General features: G+C 50.3%; 1 protein-coding gene across 2 annotated transcripts in view; it reads left to right on the top strand.

The window, feature by feature from the left end:
• The window catches only part of LOC118893457 (complement C3-like), a 28,093-nt gene extending 18,765 nt beyond the window's left edge, over window positions 1-9,328 (top strand). For both annotated transcript variants that reach the window (XM_036849036.1, XM_036849035.1), the window contains 13 exons: window positions 717-889; window positions 1,067-1,225; window positions 2,470-2,529; window positions 3,550-3,640; window positions 5,250-5,295; window positions 6,362-6,449; window positions 6,769-6,855; window positions 7,077-7,182; window positions 7,634-7,723; window positions 8,157-8,243; window positions 8,330-8,419; window positions 8,529-8,664; window positions 9,093-9,328. In XM_036849036.1, coding sequence (XP_036704931.1) covers window positions 717-889; window positions 1,067-1,225; window positions 2,470-2,529; window positions 3,550-3,640; window positions 5,250-5,295; window positions 6,362-6,449; window positions 6,769-6,855; window positions 7,077-7,182; window positions 7,634-7,723; window positions 8,157-8,243; window positions 8,330-8,419; window positions 8,529-8,664; window positions 9,093-9,225 — 1,346 coding nt within the window. In that variant the 3' untranslated portion in view covers window positions 9,226-9,328. The remainder of the gene's footprint in view (window positions 1-716; window positions 890-1,066; window positions 1,226-2,469; window positions 2,530-3,549; window positions 3,641-5,249; window positions 5,296-6,361; window positions 6,450-6,768; window positions 6,856-7,076; window positions 7,183-7,633; window positions 7,724-8,156; window positions 8,244-8,329; window positions 8,420-8,528; window positions 8,665-9,092) is intronic.
• Window positions 9,329-15,749: the final 6,421 nt, after the last annotated feature.

Here is a 15,749-nt window from a genome sequence, read left to right as displayed (position 1 = left end):
GAAACCAAGGTGAACAAGACTGATGTGGTCCCTGCCCTCCAAAGTCCCACCGTTCCTGGGGGAGGCAGGTAGAAGACAAACAGATCAAAAGAGAATTACAAATTGAGACAAGTGCTGAGATAATAACATACAAGGTGGGTGGGAGCGATGATGAGGGGAGGGGAGTATAGACTGGAGAACTGGGAAGGTCTCTGTGAAAAGGGGACCCCCTCAGCTGGAATGAAAGATGAGAAAGCTCACCTACGTGAAAGGCCAAGGATATTCCAAGCAGAGGGAACGGCACGTGCAAATGCTCTGAAGTGGGAAAGTGCTTGGTACGTTCGAGGATGGAAAGAAGGTCATAAGACATAGGTAACTGAGAGGGGTTTACTTCCCATGGCCTGCCCTATCCCATCCCTGAGGGTCCTGAGCCCATCCTCTCCATTCCCCAAGTCAAGAGGAGTGGAGGTAGAAAAACGCACTTGCAGTGGGACCGAGAGGGATGTGAAGGAGCTTCTTTGAACCTCAATTTCCCCACCTCTAAATAGTGTCCCTGTCTCCTAGAGTGGTTCTGAAAAAATGCAATGTCCATACGTCTCCTCAGCAAAGATTTTCACGTAAAGTAGGTGCTCAGTAAAATAGCAGATGAGAAAAACTGGGCGATAGGACACGAGGAGAGGGCAGGTTTAGGTAGGTGGGCCGAGGTCTGCGTGACGAGGTGGGCATCCGTCTTCTAGACAAAACCCATTGGCCAGTGGGCGACCTGGACATGGGCTCCCTATACACCATTGAGGCCACGGCCTATGCGCTGATGCAGAAGCTGGAGCTGGGTCGGCGCAATGAGACGCATGCCATCGCCAAGTGGCTACTGGAGAAACGGGAGCTGGGAGGAGGATTTCGGTCCACGCAGGTGACTGGAGCCTCGGAAACTCGGGGTGGAGGTGTGGGGGGGTGGGGCGGATGGGTCGCTAGCCAAGGTGCTGACATTACTGGCCCACCGGAAGGAGCTGTCCGTGGTGCTCGTGCCCCAAGGGGCTCCGGTGCGCTGTCAGTGGTGCTGATTCGAGGCCCCCATCCCAACACCCAGACCACGGTCGTGGCCATAGAGGCCCTCACCCGCTTCCGCGAAGCTGTCCCCTTCGACGGTGTCCAGGATCTCCGCGTCCAGATCAGAGCCCCCAAGAGAGCCTTGAATATGGAATGGTTCATCGATGAGAACAATGCCTACCAGCTGCGGTCAGCAAAGGTACGGAGCTAAGGGGCAGACGGGAAGTCCACACAGAAGTTGCGCTGGAGATGAGACCAAGAGTCATGTCCCTGGCAATCTCCCCCCACCAATATTATCTAATCACCATTGGCTATACTATCAACGTATTGGTTCATTCATTCCACAAACATTTCCTGAGCACCTACTGTGTGCCAAGCATTCTCCTGGGTTACATTATGAAACATCTGTGGTCCCTACTCTCAAAGCACTTACAGTCTAGAAAGAAATTAAGACAATAAATATAATTCTACATTCCACTTTAAGCTTTCAGAACACAGGGGAATGAAATAAGTGTGTAAAGGACAAAATAACCTGGGTATGGGGAGTAAGGTCATCTCCATGACCTTACTCCATGAAGGAGGTGATATTCACCTTCAATTATTCAATCATCTTTACTGAGCACTTACTGTGTGTCAGACACTGTTCTAGGTTCTGGGAATATGGCCATGAACAAGACAAGAAAAAAAAATCCCTGTCCCTGTAGAATTTTATATTTTAGTGGGGATAGACAAAAAAGCAATGTGAATAAGTAGAATATGTAATGTGCTAAATGATGGCAAGTGCTATGGGAAAGAATTAAGCAGGGAGGGGGTGGGAACATCAAGGAGTTGTAATTAGGCTGGGTAGGGAAGGTCTCACCAAGAAGGTAATATCTGAGCAAAGACTTTACGGAAAGGCAGACGTGATCCTTGTGGATATCTAGGCAGAACAAACAGCAAGTGCAAAGGCACTGAGGCAAGAGTGTTCTAAGAACAGCAATGGGATTTAAGCAGGGGTGATGTGATTGGATGTGAATTTGTAAAATTTTGCTCTGGCCGACGAGGGAAGAATGAATGAGGGAAACAAGAGTAGATGCAGGGACCTCCCTGGTGGTTCAGTGGGTAAGACTCTGTGCTCCCAATGCAGGCGGCCCGGGTTTGATCCCTGGTCAGGGAACTAGATCCCTCATGCGTGCCACAAAGAAGATCCCACGTGCCGCAACTAAGACTTGGCGCAGCCTAAATAAATAAATAATAAATAAATAAATAAATAAATATTTGCTTAAAAAAGAAGGAAAAGTAAAACCATCTTCACAGAGAGAGGTGGGAGAGTCACTAGACCCCAAGTCAGGGAAATAACTGAGGCCCCAGTGCCCGTGCATGCTTTCCTATCCATCTCCACTGCGTGTGAGCCATGTTTTGCTGCTTCTTCTCCCCTCAAATCCTCCTCCCCCTTCTTTTCAGTTCTCTGCCCAGGATGACCTAGAGATCAAAGCCAGCGGCAGTGGAAGAGGCACCATCTCGGTAAGTCTTGTGTTCCTTAGCTAGAGCCCAGGGCTCCCCCAGTTGGTGGAAATAGAGGCAAATATAGACTCCAAAACAAGAAGGAAATCAGCAATAATCTTAGCTACCATTTAGGACACAACCATTTGTTAGGAATCAATCTAAGGACACCTCAAAACCCCCCTGAGAAGCTGGTAAAAATATGGGCTCCATTTGATGGGTGGGGAAATAGAGGTTTTCACTTTCAGTAAGTCAAGAGTCAGGGAAGACAGAGGCCAGAGATCTTTGGACCCCTCTGCCCCTCTTATGTTGAATCCTTGAAGGGGTCTCTTTCCTTGCCCCCCAAAGAAAGATTCTCCCTCCAGGGTGCCTCTCAAGACCCAGAGAACAACTCCACCCTTCCCCCAGTATCTGAAGGCTCCATTACATCGTCTGGCCCTATGCCTTATGACCCAGGAGGACAGCCCTCTTTGTCACCAAATTCAAGGTAGCCTGCTATCATGTTTCAGGCAATAGAGCCACAGTTGAATCCCTGCCTTTGTTGTGTGACCTCAGGCAAGTCACATTCCACCTTAAACTTCAGCTAATTTTAAATTACATAAAATAAGAAATTCAGTTCCTCGGTCGAACTAGCCGCATTTCAAGTGCTCAACAGCCACATGTGTGGACTTCCCTGGCAGTCCAGTGGTTAAGACTCCCTGCTTCCATCGCAGGGGGAATGGGTTCAATCCCTGGTCGGGGAACTAAGATCCCGCATGCTGCACGGCACAACCCAAAAAAAAAAAAAAAAAGCCACGTGTCTAGTGGTTGCCACACGGACAGCACAGATAGAGACTATTGCCAACATTGCAAGAAGTTCTATTACAGAGCTGGCCTGCCTAGACTATATAGGGTGTTCTGGCCACTGAACACATGGATTGAACGGGAAAGACCTCACTGTGAATTCCCCATAGGGCAGAGAGCTGGGCAGGCAGGAATTGAAGCAAGGAGGAAAGGAGTAAGTGTGGTTGGGCTCTGACACCTCCCCCCCAACCCCGACAGATCCTGACCATGTACCACAGGTCTCCAGAGTCCTGGGAGGACACCTGCAACCTGTACCACCTGAATGTGACTCTTCATACAGCCCCGAAAGGTGAGCCCGGACCCAGGGATACCCAGCTCTTCTTTTATATTACTTTATTTTAGCTATCATTCAGTAAGCACCTCTAATGCTTTATTCAGCCATTCAACAAATATCTTTCTAACATCTTTATTGGAGTATAATTGCTTTACCATGGTGTGTTAGTTTCTGCTGTATAACAAAGTGAATCAGCTATACGTATACATATATTCCCATATCTCCTCCCTCTTGCGTCTCCCTCCCACCCTCCCTATCCCACCCCTCTAGGTGGACACAAAGCACCGAGCTGATCTCCCTGTGTTATGAGGCTGCTTCCCACTAGCTATCTATTTTACATTTGGTAGTGTATATATGTCCATGCTGCTCTCTCACTTCGTCCCAGGTTACCCTTCCCCAACAAATATTTTTTGAGCATTTACTAGGTGCTGCACCCTGTTTCTTGGCCCTGGGAACGTAGGCATGAACAAGAAAAATACCCCTTCTTCTCCTGGAGCCCACATTCTAGTAGAAGGACATAAACAATACAACAATAACAGTATATTATACTTCTATTGTTATTTATTTATAACATAAGTGAATCTGCATTGTAAAATATAAATATGAAGCATAATAGCAGGTGATGATAAGTACCATATAAAATAAAGTAGGGAAAGGTGCTACAGACTTGGAGGAGGTCCAGGGGAAGCTCTCTGAGGAGGTGGCATTTGAGATGAAACATGAAAGAAGTGAGAGAGTGAGCCAGGAAGGATCTGAGGGAAGAGCATTCCAGGCAGACAGAACAGCAGGTGCAAAGGGCCTGAGGCAAGTATGAACTCACCGGGTTTGAGCAACAGCAGGGAGGCCCGTGTGGCTACAGAGGAGCAAGGGGTAGAGTTTTAGGAGAAAGAGCTGGAGAGGTGATGGGGCAGATGGTGCAGGAACTTACAAGCCATAGTGAGGACTCTAGCATTTGCTTGGAGTGAAATAGGAGCCAGAGAGGGTTCTGAGTAGAAGAGGGACATGACCTAGTACAGGTTCGCACAGGCTCCCTCTGGCCGCTGTGGGGGAAACAGACTATAGAGGGCACAGGTGAGAGCTGGGAGACCAAGGAAGAGGTGACCACACTGGTCCTGCAGGAAATGATGGGGCCGGACCAGGGAGGGGGCTGTGGAGATGATCAGAAATGGATTCCAGAGTTTCCAGTCTGGGGTACCAAGAAGGAAGAGACAGGATTTTGCCACTGGGAGCTCACTGTCAGGGTAAGGGGAAACAAGTCTCACCAGTCCCAAGACTTTTAGGGACTAAAAGTGACCAAGACTTTGGTTTGGACCCCATTTCTTAATTGTAGTAGTAGCAGTAGTAGTGGTAATATGATAATGGTAGTAATACTATAGTAATAATAACTGACAGTTTTATAAAGCACTAATCAGGCATTATGTTAAATGGTTTACTTGTATTAACTCACTTAAAATTAACCAGCTGGGTTGGGAATATTATGATCCCCATTTACAGTTTAGGAAACCAAAGCACAGAGAGGTTAAACAACTTGCTCAAAGTCATAGCAGAGCCAGGATTTGAACCCAGGAAGCTGGCTCCAGAGGCTGTGTTACCCAGCCTCTAAATTCCTGCCTTCTCTCTGCAGATAATAAAAAGGGGGAAGCGACCTTTCAGCTCCGGATGGAAACAAGGTCAGGTCACCAGGATCTTGGACTGGGCAGGAGGAAGGACCCACTTCCTGGAATCCAGACTCCTTAGCAGCTCTCCCTGTGTACTGAGTGGAGGGAGAGAACCAGCCAAACTTGCCTCTCCATGCCTGCCCCCTCATCCCTACCTCTCCTCCTGCCCTCCCCTGCCTGTCCCCCACTCTGCCCCCTACCCCGCCTTTCCATGCTTATCTACCATCCTGCTACCCCAACCCTGCCCCCCAGCTTTCCCTGTCCCAGAAAGGCGGGCTCCTGCACAGTGAACATGCACCATGACCCAGATGCCCAGGGCTAGTTCTGAACCCCATGACTCTCCCCTCTCTTCATCTTCTCCAGACATTCCAGCCCCCACCCCAGGCTGGCTCTGTCTCCCAAATACACTCACCCAGGTCTGTCCCAGATTTTTTTAAAAAAATGTATTGAGCACCTAATTGGTGCCATGCTCTGTTTTAGGAGCTGGGGGCACAGCTGTGAGCAAGGCAGCTCCTCCCTGCCTGGTGGAGCTCACAGACTATCAGGGGAGACAAACCATAACCGAATAATCACCCAGAATCAATGCAAAATGACAACCGTGATTAAATGTGGCAAAGGAGAGGTCCACGGAGCCACAGGAGGGCAAATTAGAGAATGATCTGGTGTGCGGGCTGGGGAAGGCTTCCCAGAGTGGATGATGCATCAGCTGAAATTGCAAAGATGAAAGGATTTTTCAGGGCAAAGAGGGAGGAAGAATTCCAGGCTGAGAGAACAGCATGTGCCAAGGTCCAGTGGCAGGCGAGAGACTGACACTTCAGAGCAATCAATCCGAGGCCGGAGGGGAAGGAGGTGAATTGAAAGGATGAGGCCAGGTGTTTTGGTAAAGCAAGGAAGTTAAGCAAGGAGGCAACATACCAGATTTCTGTTCGCTAAAGCTGTATCCTCTTGGGGGCAGAGGAGTGACAGGGAGACACAGGAGAAGGCTACTGCCCTTGTCCAGGCGAGAGGTGATGACAGTGGGAGCGTGGGAGAGGGGCAAGGGGACAGTGGGAAGAGACTGGTGCTGTGAAATCCCCAGGTACCAGGGTCATCGAGAGGCCACAATGACCATCATGGAGGTCTCCCTGCTCACCGGCTTCTACCCCAACCAGGATGACCTCAAACAGGTAATGAGCAGGGCGGGGATGCCCTGGCAACATCCCACATTCCCCGAGTGGGTGCAGAACAGCATCTGCCTGGGTCAAGACCCCCAGGTTAATGCCCCACAGTCCCTGCCCCAAGGTCAGCGGCCATGGTCACTTCTGGGGGACTCCCTGTATGACCTTAGCTAAATTCTTGCCCTGATTGTGCCTCAGTTTCCCCAACACTGGGGCTGATTGGACAAGGGCCGGGAGCTCTGAGAGTTGCTTCACACTAACTGGAGCTCCCAGGGCTGGGTGCCTTGGAGGATCTCTGCCGACGTGCAGTCCTCACCCTCTGCCCCAGCTCACGAGCGACGTGGAGAGGTACGCCTTCCAGTATGAGACCAAGACGACCTCCAGCGACAGCACTGTTGTCCTCTACCTGGAGAAGGTGAGGAAGGCCAGGTGTCCTCTGTCAGAGGTCCGTGGGCAGCCAGATGGGCGGAGAAACCACAATCAGCACCCTGGTCAGTGTTGTCCGAGAGCCATGCCCTCTGAAATCAGCTCCTCAGTATTCAGGGCCACGCGGTCAGTGGTTATGGCCAAGGCCCTGTGGTCAGTACCCCATGCTCAGTGGCCCTGATCAGCTCAGACAGGACGTCCCTTCTCCAGCTCTCCCACAGGGCAGACACGGTGCTGGGCTTCCGCGTCCACAGGATGCTGCAGGCGGAGTTCCTGCAGGCTGCCCAGGTCATGGTCTACGACTACTACGAGCCTTGTGAGCAGGGGCCTGGGGGTGGAGGGGTATCCCGGGAGGGTACAGAGCCTGAGAAGGACTGGGCCAGAAGAAAAGGGAGGCATGAGGGGCGGGGCCAAAAAGGGGGAACGGGGCGTGGCAGAGGGGGTCCTTGGCTCCGTGGGAGGGGTGGCCAAGAGGGAGCCGGAAGGGACCCAAGGGGCGTGGTGATGAGGGGCGTGGCCTTCCTTGGTGGTTAAAGTGGCCCCACGGGGCCTGGAAGCGGGTGTGGCAGAGCTGAGAAGGGACTTGGCGTGGCCCGCTGGGTAAGGGTGGGCAAGAAGGGGGCAGGCTCTTTAAAGAGGAGGGACCTGTTAAGGGGGTGGCTGGGCGGGTCAGTGGGGCGGGGCCTGCTGGGGGCGGAGCCAGACGTGCACCCAGCCCCCAGGAGCACTGGCCCAAGCCAACCCCGGTCACTCGCCTCCTCTCGCAGCCCGGAGGTGCAGCTCCTTCTACAACCTGCCCACAGAGCGCGCTTCCTTGAGGAAGATCTGCCACAGAGACGTGTGCAGATGCGCCGAGGGTGAGGTCATGGGGACACGGAGGGCTGGGACTGCCAGGCTAGGGGTTCAAGAGCTTTTCATCACTTCCTGGGTGCCTTCTGGGTTGAGTTTAGACAGAGAGAGAGAGAGACAGAGATACAGCAAGACAGAGACAAAGAGAGACAGAGAAAAGGAGACCCAGAGACAGAGAATGACACATACACTCAGGCACAGCCAAAGATCAGGCGAATCAGAGACACAGACACGGAGGGACACATAATAGACTCACATGAGAGAAACAGAAAAGAAAAAGACCAAACGGAGAGACAGAGGAGGAGAGAGCACCGTACAGATCAGAAAGGCCAGACCCAGAGACCCAGCGGCTGCCGCCTGGGGCCGGCTGGGGGTCAGATGGGAGGAAGGCCCCTCCGCCAGTGCAGCTAGAACAGCCGCCCCCCTGCCCCACCCTTCCAGAACAGTGCCCATCCCCAAAGAAAGACAGCAACCACCTGCAGCAGGAGGAGCTCCAGGCAGCAGCCTGTGAGGTTGGCGTGGACTTTGGTGAGTGTGGGGAGTGGCAGGGGGCAGGGGGCGGCCCACCTGCGGGCTGGACACCAACACGACACCCTCCTGGACCCCTTCCCCAGTGTACAAGGCCAGGCTGGAGTCTGTGGAGACCTCCGCCTCCAGCCCCTACATCTACTACAACATGCAGCTCCAAGCCATCGTCAAGAGTGGTATGTCCAAGGTGGCAGAGGAGGGGGCGTGGGGGCCTACCCTGGGAGTCCCAATGCGGAGGAGGGCCAGGCCTATGCAAGCTCACACACTGGGTCTCCTCTCCTCCAGGCACGGACTCTGCCAAGCCCCTCACCATGAAGAAATTCGTCACTCACACCACCTGCCATGACTCCCTGGGGCTGCAAGAACACGAGACATACCTCATCATGGGCCAGACATCAGACCTGTGGAGAGTCAAATCTGAGTGCGTGGGGGGCTCCTGCTGCCCTGGGGACTCAGGCCTGGACCCCCTTCCCTACCCAAGTCCAGTCCTTGGTGTCAAAGTTTCTACTGCACCTGTCAACAGGAGTCTTGGGTTTCAGGGCTGCCCTGAATGGAGGTGCAGGCTGTGCACTGCACAACTCCAGGGACCGCCATTCATAAGGAGATGTTGTAAATGTAGATGTAAATTTCCAACAGAGGGCAGGAAAGAGTCAGAGGGAGGGGAGCGTTTTCTAATCCCCAGCAGTATGCGCTAGAGGTGGGGGGGACCTGAGATGGCCTGGTGGAGTGGACACTATAAGCTGTGGCTCTGAGAGTCTGTCAGGCAGGGCAGAGGGGCAAGTCAGAAAGGTCTCCACACCTTCAAGGCACCCGGCTCTCCTCACCATCCTGGCCACCTCTTGTCCACAGATACACCCATGTCCTGGGCAAGGAGACGTTCCTCATGCACTGGCCAGTGGATGGGGCAGTGGGCAAGAAGGAATTGCTGGACCAGCTGGAGGGGTTTTCAGAATATATGCGCACCCATGGCTGCGAGTCCTGAGACCCTGAGGCCTCTGCTGCTCTCAGGGGGTTGTCTCCAAGCATGCCCAGGTCCCTGGGCTTAACCGCAAATAAAGAGCAAGGAATATCATACTCAAACTCCAGACATGTGTTCCTGCCTCAGCATTCAGCAGGGGCCCTGCAGAACCTGCCATGACATCGCTTGGACCTGCATCCTCCCTCTCACTCCTACTCCATTCCAATCACACTGGCCTTCTTTGTGTCCTTCCAACACCTGAGTTGATTCCCACCTCAGGGCCTTTGCACACACTGTCCCCTCCACCAGGTACACCTTCCTCCAGATGTCTTTATGGATTGAACACTTCCCTTATTTGGACTCTGTTTTAATGTCATTTCCTCAAAGATACTTGCTTTGGGGACTTCCCTGATGGTCCAGTGGTAAAGAATCCGCCTTCCAATGCAGGGGATGTGGGTCCAATCCCTGGTCGGCGGGGAACTAAGATCCCACATGCCGCGGGGCAAGTAAGCCCATGTGCCTCAACTAGAGAGCCCGTGAGCCGCAAACTGCAGAGCCCACACGCTCTGGAGCCCGCGAGCCACAACTAGAGAGAGAAAAACCCGCACGCCACAACTAGAGAGAAACCCACGTGCCGCAACAAAGAGCTTGCATGCTGCAACGAAGATCCTGCGTGCCGCAACGAAGACCTGACGCAACCAAAAATAAAATTAAAAAAAAAAAATTTTTTTTAAGATACTTGCTTTATAACATACCTAAAAACAGACCTCCTCCCATCATTCTCAGTAACACTTAAAAATATATTGTATGTGATATTTATTGGTTTGATTGTTAGTTAATTGGGTATTTCTCCTGCCCCACAATATCAGCTCTTTAAGACCAGGGGCCATGTCTGTCTTGTTCACTGCGGTACTCCCAGTTCCTATAGCAGGGGCTGGTATATAGTAGGTGCTCAAGGAATGATTGTTGAATGAATGAGTGAATGAATGAATGAATGTAGCACCCACTCTGCAGTTGGTCCTGATGTAAGCTTTGACCGGGAACCCCAGGCAACTGGAGAAAGGAGACAGGGGGCAGGGGAGGATGAATGAGTTTCATCAATGTGGCCTGGAGTGGGAACGGGGGACTGCCACTCCAAGGCAGCAGCCCATGGGGGTTGAGGGAGTGCTGGAGGGACTGCCAGGCATCCAGGATGGCTTGAACTTGGGATGTCAAGGACGGGCTGAAGGTGAGAGGGAGAAAAAGAAAGATGGGTTTTGAACACCAGGCTAGAGGGCTTGGTCATTATCAAGGGCAGTGGGGAGCCATGGAAGGTGTTTGAGCAGGAGAGGAATTGACCAGCTCTGAAGTGGAAAGGCCCAGTGGACTGACGGGCAGAAACTGAGTTGATGGCAAGAAACCTGAAGAGGAGGTGGGGTTTGGGGCCACAGGATAGCATGGCAGCAGCTGCCTGAATTCTAACTCTGCCTCCACCTCTTCCTGGCTGTGTGACATTAGCCCATTTACTCACCTCCTGTGCTTCGGTTTCCTCACCTCTAACATTACTTCCCTCAGAGAGTTCTTGTGAGTACCCAGCACACAGTAATTATTCAATAAACCTTCACTGGCCTAATTATCAATGAGCCAGACAAGAGGCCTTGGGGAGGGAGTAAAGCTGTTGGAATCCACACGACAATCAGAGAAGAAAATCAGACCACAGCAACCCCTGCCCAGAACCCTCCCAGGTTCCCACTGCTCTGACACGGCAGCACTCAAGGCCCTGCAATGTGGCCCCGTCAACCTCCCTGACCCCAAGTCCCCCAACTCCCCACTCACTCCACTCCAGCACACAGGCCGTCTTTCATGGTTCCCAGAAACTCCAAGCTCTTTCTTGCCTCTGGGCCTTTGCATAAGCTGTTCCTTCTGCCCAAAACACTTTTCCCATGACTGCTTTCTCCTCACCCTTCAAGTCTCCCATCTGAGAGGCCTTGTCCAAGCACCCTCGCTAGATGAAATTGCATCCTTCCCCTGAAGTTATCTCTCTCTGCAACCTGATTTTTTCCTTCCGAGGAAACGTCACAGTGCATAATGATAAATTAGATTCTTTACTTACATCTTTGCTGTCTGTCTCCCCTACTGGACTGGGAGCCCCAGGAGAGCAGGGAGGCTATCTGTCTTGGTCACAGATATAATTGCAACAGCTCAGTGAGGGCCTGGCACATAGTAGGTGTTCATTTCGCTGAATGAAGGACTGAATAAATAAAAGAATGAAAGACAGGGAGAGAGAAGGAAAAGAGGGAGAGATAAAGAGAAAGGAAGAGGGACTACTCTGGTGGCACAGTGGTTAAGAATCCACCTGCCAATGCAGGGGACACAGGTTCGAGCCCTGGTCCGGGAAGATCCCACATGCCGCGGAGCAACTAAGCTCGTGCTCCACAACTACTGAGCCTGCACACCACAACTACTGAAGCCCCCATGCCTAGAGCCCATGCTCTGCAACAAGAGAAGCCACCGCAATGAGAATCCCGTGCACTGCAATGAAGAGTAGCCCCTGCTCACCACAACTAGAGAAAGCCCGCACGCAGCAACAAAGACCCAACGTAGCCAAAAATAAATAATAAATAAATAAATTTAAAAAAAAAAAAGGAAGAGAGTGATGGAGGGAGGGAGGAAGGAAGGAAGGAAAGTAGAAAGGATGAAAGGAAAGATGTCAGGGAGGCTCTGGCTTGTTGTTTTTTTTTTAAAATAAATTTATTTATTTATTTATTTAGGCTGCTTTGGGTCTTCGTTGTTGCACCCGGGCTTTCTCTAGTTACGACAAGCAGGAGCTACTCTTCGTTGCAGTGCATGGTCTTCTCATTGCGGTGGCTTCTCTTGTTGCGGAGCATGGGCTCTAGGCGTGCGGGCTTCAATAGTTGTGGCACGCGGGCTCAGTAGTTGTGGCTCACGGGCTTAAGTTGCTCCGTGGCATGTGGGATCTTCCCAGACCAGGGCTCGAATCTGTGTCCCCTGCATTGGCAGGCGGATTCTTCACCACTGCACCACCAGGGAAGTCCTAAGCATAGCTTTTATATGCACTGGGAAATGAAAAAATTCATGTGACTCACTTTATTGTGATATTTGCCTTATTGCAGTGGTCCTGAACCAAACCTGTAATATCTCCGAGGTATGCCTGTAATCCAAAAGAAGGCAGGAGAGAAAAAAAAAAATAGAGAATAATAAAGAAACAAAGGAGACCAACAGAAATAAACAATAAAATGGTAGGGAATTCCCTGGCGGTCCAGTGGCTAGGACTCAGCGCCTTCAATGCCAGGGCCTGGGTTCGATGTCTGGTTGGGGCACTAAGATCCTATATGCTGCTCAGCACAGCCAAAATAATAATAATGATAAAATGGTAGACCTAAATTCAACCAAATCAAACTTTGAGATGATGACAGTCCCAGCAAACATCATGATTGCCACCTTGTGAGAAACCTTGACGCAAAGGCACTTTGTTAAGTGATGCCCAGATTCCTGACCCAAGGAAACCACAAGATAATAGAGGTTTGTTGTTTCAGCCATTAAATGTGTGGACAACTTGTTACGCAGCACTAGATAGCTAATACAGTGGCTACATTTGGAAAAGAGTGTGCCACCACCTGGGTCCTGTCCAACATCTCTGGGTTGTTTAAGGCCTCTCGATGAATCTATCTCACTCCTTACTCTCATCAGAGACCCGATTTCACTGTCCTGCTCAAGCATGGCCAAGTTATAGCGGTCACCCAATGGCCCATAATGAGTAGGTGAAGAAGGGAGGATTTGATCCCAGGACTGTCTCACTCCAGATCTTGAGTGCTTGGTCATGTTGTCATGCATCTTGCTTCTCTAGATATGGTAGGAGACAAAAATGAGACATGTCTTAAGAATAATAACCAGGGCTTCCCTGGTGGCGCAGTGGTTGAGAGTCTGCCTGCCAATGCAGGGGACGCGGGTTCGCGCCCTGGTCTGGGAGGATCCCATATGCCACGGAGCAACTGGGCCCGTAAGCCACAACTACTGAGCCTGCGCGACTGGAGCCTGTGCCCCGCGACAAGAGAGGCCACGACGGTGAAAGGCCCGCGCACTGCGATGAAGAGTGGCCCCGCTTGCCACAACTAGAGAAAGCCCTCTCACAGAAACGAAGACCCAACACAGCCAAAAATAAATAAATAAATAAAATGTTGACTTAACTCCTAGAGAGTTTCATTATTTAAAAAATTAAAAAATAAATAAATAAAATCAAATAATTTTAAAAAATTTAAAAAAAGAATAATAACCAGTGGTCCAGTGGTTGGGACTCCGCACTTTCACTGCTGAGGGCCTGGGTTCAATCCCTGGTCAGGGAACTAGAATCCCGCAAGCCACGCGGCACGGCCAAAAAAAGAATGATAATCATAGTTTCCTTCTTGCTCTCTACATACCCGCTACTGTCTCCATTGTCTTGCAGCCACTATCAATAAACTTTCACATGACTCTCTCTGCCATTACAATGTCAGCTCCTTGCAGGAAAGGAATTTGTGTCTGTTTTCCTTGCTCCTAGAGCAATGCCAGGCACTCAGCATTTATTGAATAGACAAGAACCAGTGTCTTCTCACTGCCTGGGCACCTCTAATAGGTCTGGGGTGGACACTGGAAAGTTGCCTTTTAATAAGTCCCCAGTGAGGTCCTGACGCTCTGGAGAGTTTGAGAACTCCTAGTTCAGCTCTTCCTCCCTTCCCCACCCAACCTCGGGGCCAATGTCTTCTCGTGCCACACATCCACCTCCTTCTGGAATACTGCCCACATGCTCCCTCCTCCCCCAACCTGGACATCTATAGGGAACGTTATGATTGCTTATTTTTTACTGGTGCCCCTGGGGTATCCTTGAAGGCAGACTAGGTATATTCTGTCTCATTCTCTCACTTAATCCTACAATAGGCATGAGTGCTATGATCCCATTTTACAGATGAGCCAACAAAGGGCTTAAGTGGGGTCAGCCATGGGCAGAGAGGCATCTTGGGACTCTGGTCTTGAGATGGGCTGGGACCTGGGACCCTTTGCTGCAGTGCTTGCATCTGGACAAACCTCGAGCAACAAAATACAAAGAAGCTATATGGGATGAAAAATAACTGCGTGCATGAGCGGTTGGGGCAAATTATGGACAAAAAGATACAAAAGACTAAAAAAACTCAAGTGCCACCTCTGAAGAGCCTGGACCAAAAACAGGACATTGGGAGCAAAAGCACGGTACTGAGCATGCCCCCTGCACTCAACACCGCCAGAGGGGTGGGCAAACCACCTAAGCCACCCCTCCAGCTCGACCCTTGGACACACCCCTACCCTCACTGCATATAAGAACAAGCTTCCCCCTCTTCAGGGAGAGAGCAAGCAAGGGAACCTGTTGCTTGTTCTCCCTCCCCCCTGCTGCAGCAGGGGCCCCAATAAAGCCTTGCCTGAATTTTTTGTCTGGCCTCTAGTCAATTTCTATTGATTGGGGAAGGCCAAGACCACTGGTCGGTATCAGTTTGAACCTGCATCTTGTAACAAGAGTCGAAACAAACATTTATTGAGTACCTATTACAGCAGGCTCTGATCTAAGCACTTCACACACATGAATGCCTTTCTTTTCCCAGCAACTCTAGGAGATGAGGACTGTTTTCTTCCCATTTCCGAAATGAGAAAAGGAAGGCACCCAAAGGGTGCATATCTTCCTTGAGTACCTGGCAACAAAGTTTCTCTTTTGATTCTGAACTCTGTTTAGAAATCTGGATGTTTTTAAGTTACTGTTTTTCTTCAAATATCACCATCATGAAGTCAGATAGAAAAATAAGTAGCTCAAAGGAAAAAGATGTGGAAGAATATTTTGGGTTAGCCAAAAAGTTCATTCGGGTTTTTCCGTAAGATGTTATGGAAAAACCTGAAGAAACTTTTTGGCCAATCCAATACATCAGATTTAATGAGGCTTATCCTAGGAGCAGGGCAATGAGGAGTTACCATCCCTTCCTTTATTATTTTTGTTGTTGTTGTTGTTTTTAATCATACATGAAGACCTAGCAAAAAGATTCCCCAAAAGGCAGGCATATGGGAAAGAAAATGTGATGCCCCATCCAAATCCTCCCCTCCCCGCAAAGAACCAGAACTGTCCATGGTTTGCTTGCACACCCTGTGTCCTCTTTCCTGCAGTTTATGGACACCTCTATGGCCACAGCAAAACTATAACTTAAGATTTTATTTTCCTATGTATATAAAGACTTCCTCTTTCTAAATCAAATATTTCTTAATGTTTAACTTTTTTTTTTTAAGAACAAGCACACAATTTTTGCAATCAGAAAAAAAAAAGGCAGTGTCCTGTTTTTTAGGGGGGCTATTCACAAATTTGAAATTTCAAAATGTGAAATATAAAGAGATGAAGTCACCTGGCCAGTTCCCAGAACTAAGGGTACCTCATGAACTTTCCCGATACTTTCCCTGTGAACTTTCCGGAATGTGGGATCAATAATTAACTGTGGGTATTTCTGCTGCCAGGAGCAGACACGGGGCCACCAGGCCCAGGGCTGGAGCAGAGAACTGTT

Source organism: Balaenoptera musculus, chromosome 3, assembly GCF_009873245.2.
Source record: "Balaenoptera musculus isolate JJ_BM4_2016_0621 chromosome 3, mBalMus1.pri.v3, whole genome shotgun sequence".
Lineage (NCBI taxonomy): Eukaryota > Metazoa > Chordata > Mammalia > Artiodactyla > Balaenopteridae > Balaenoptera > Balaenoptera musculus.
Note: the sequence above shows the minus strand (reverse complement) of the source record. Positions and strands in the feature narration are given on the sequence as shown.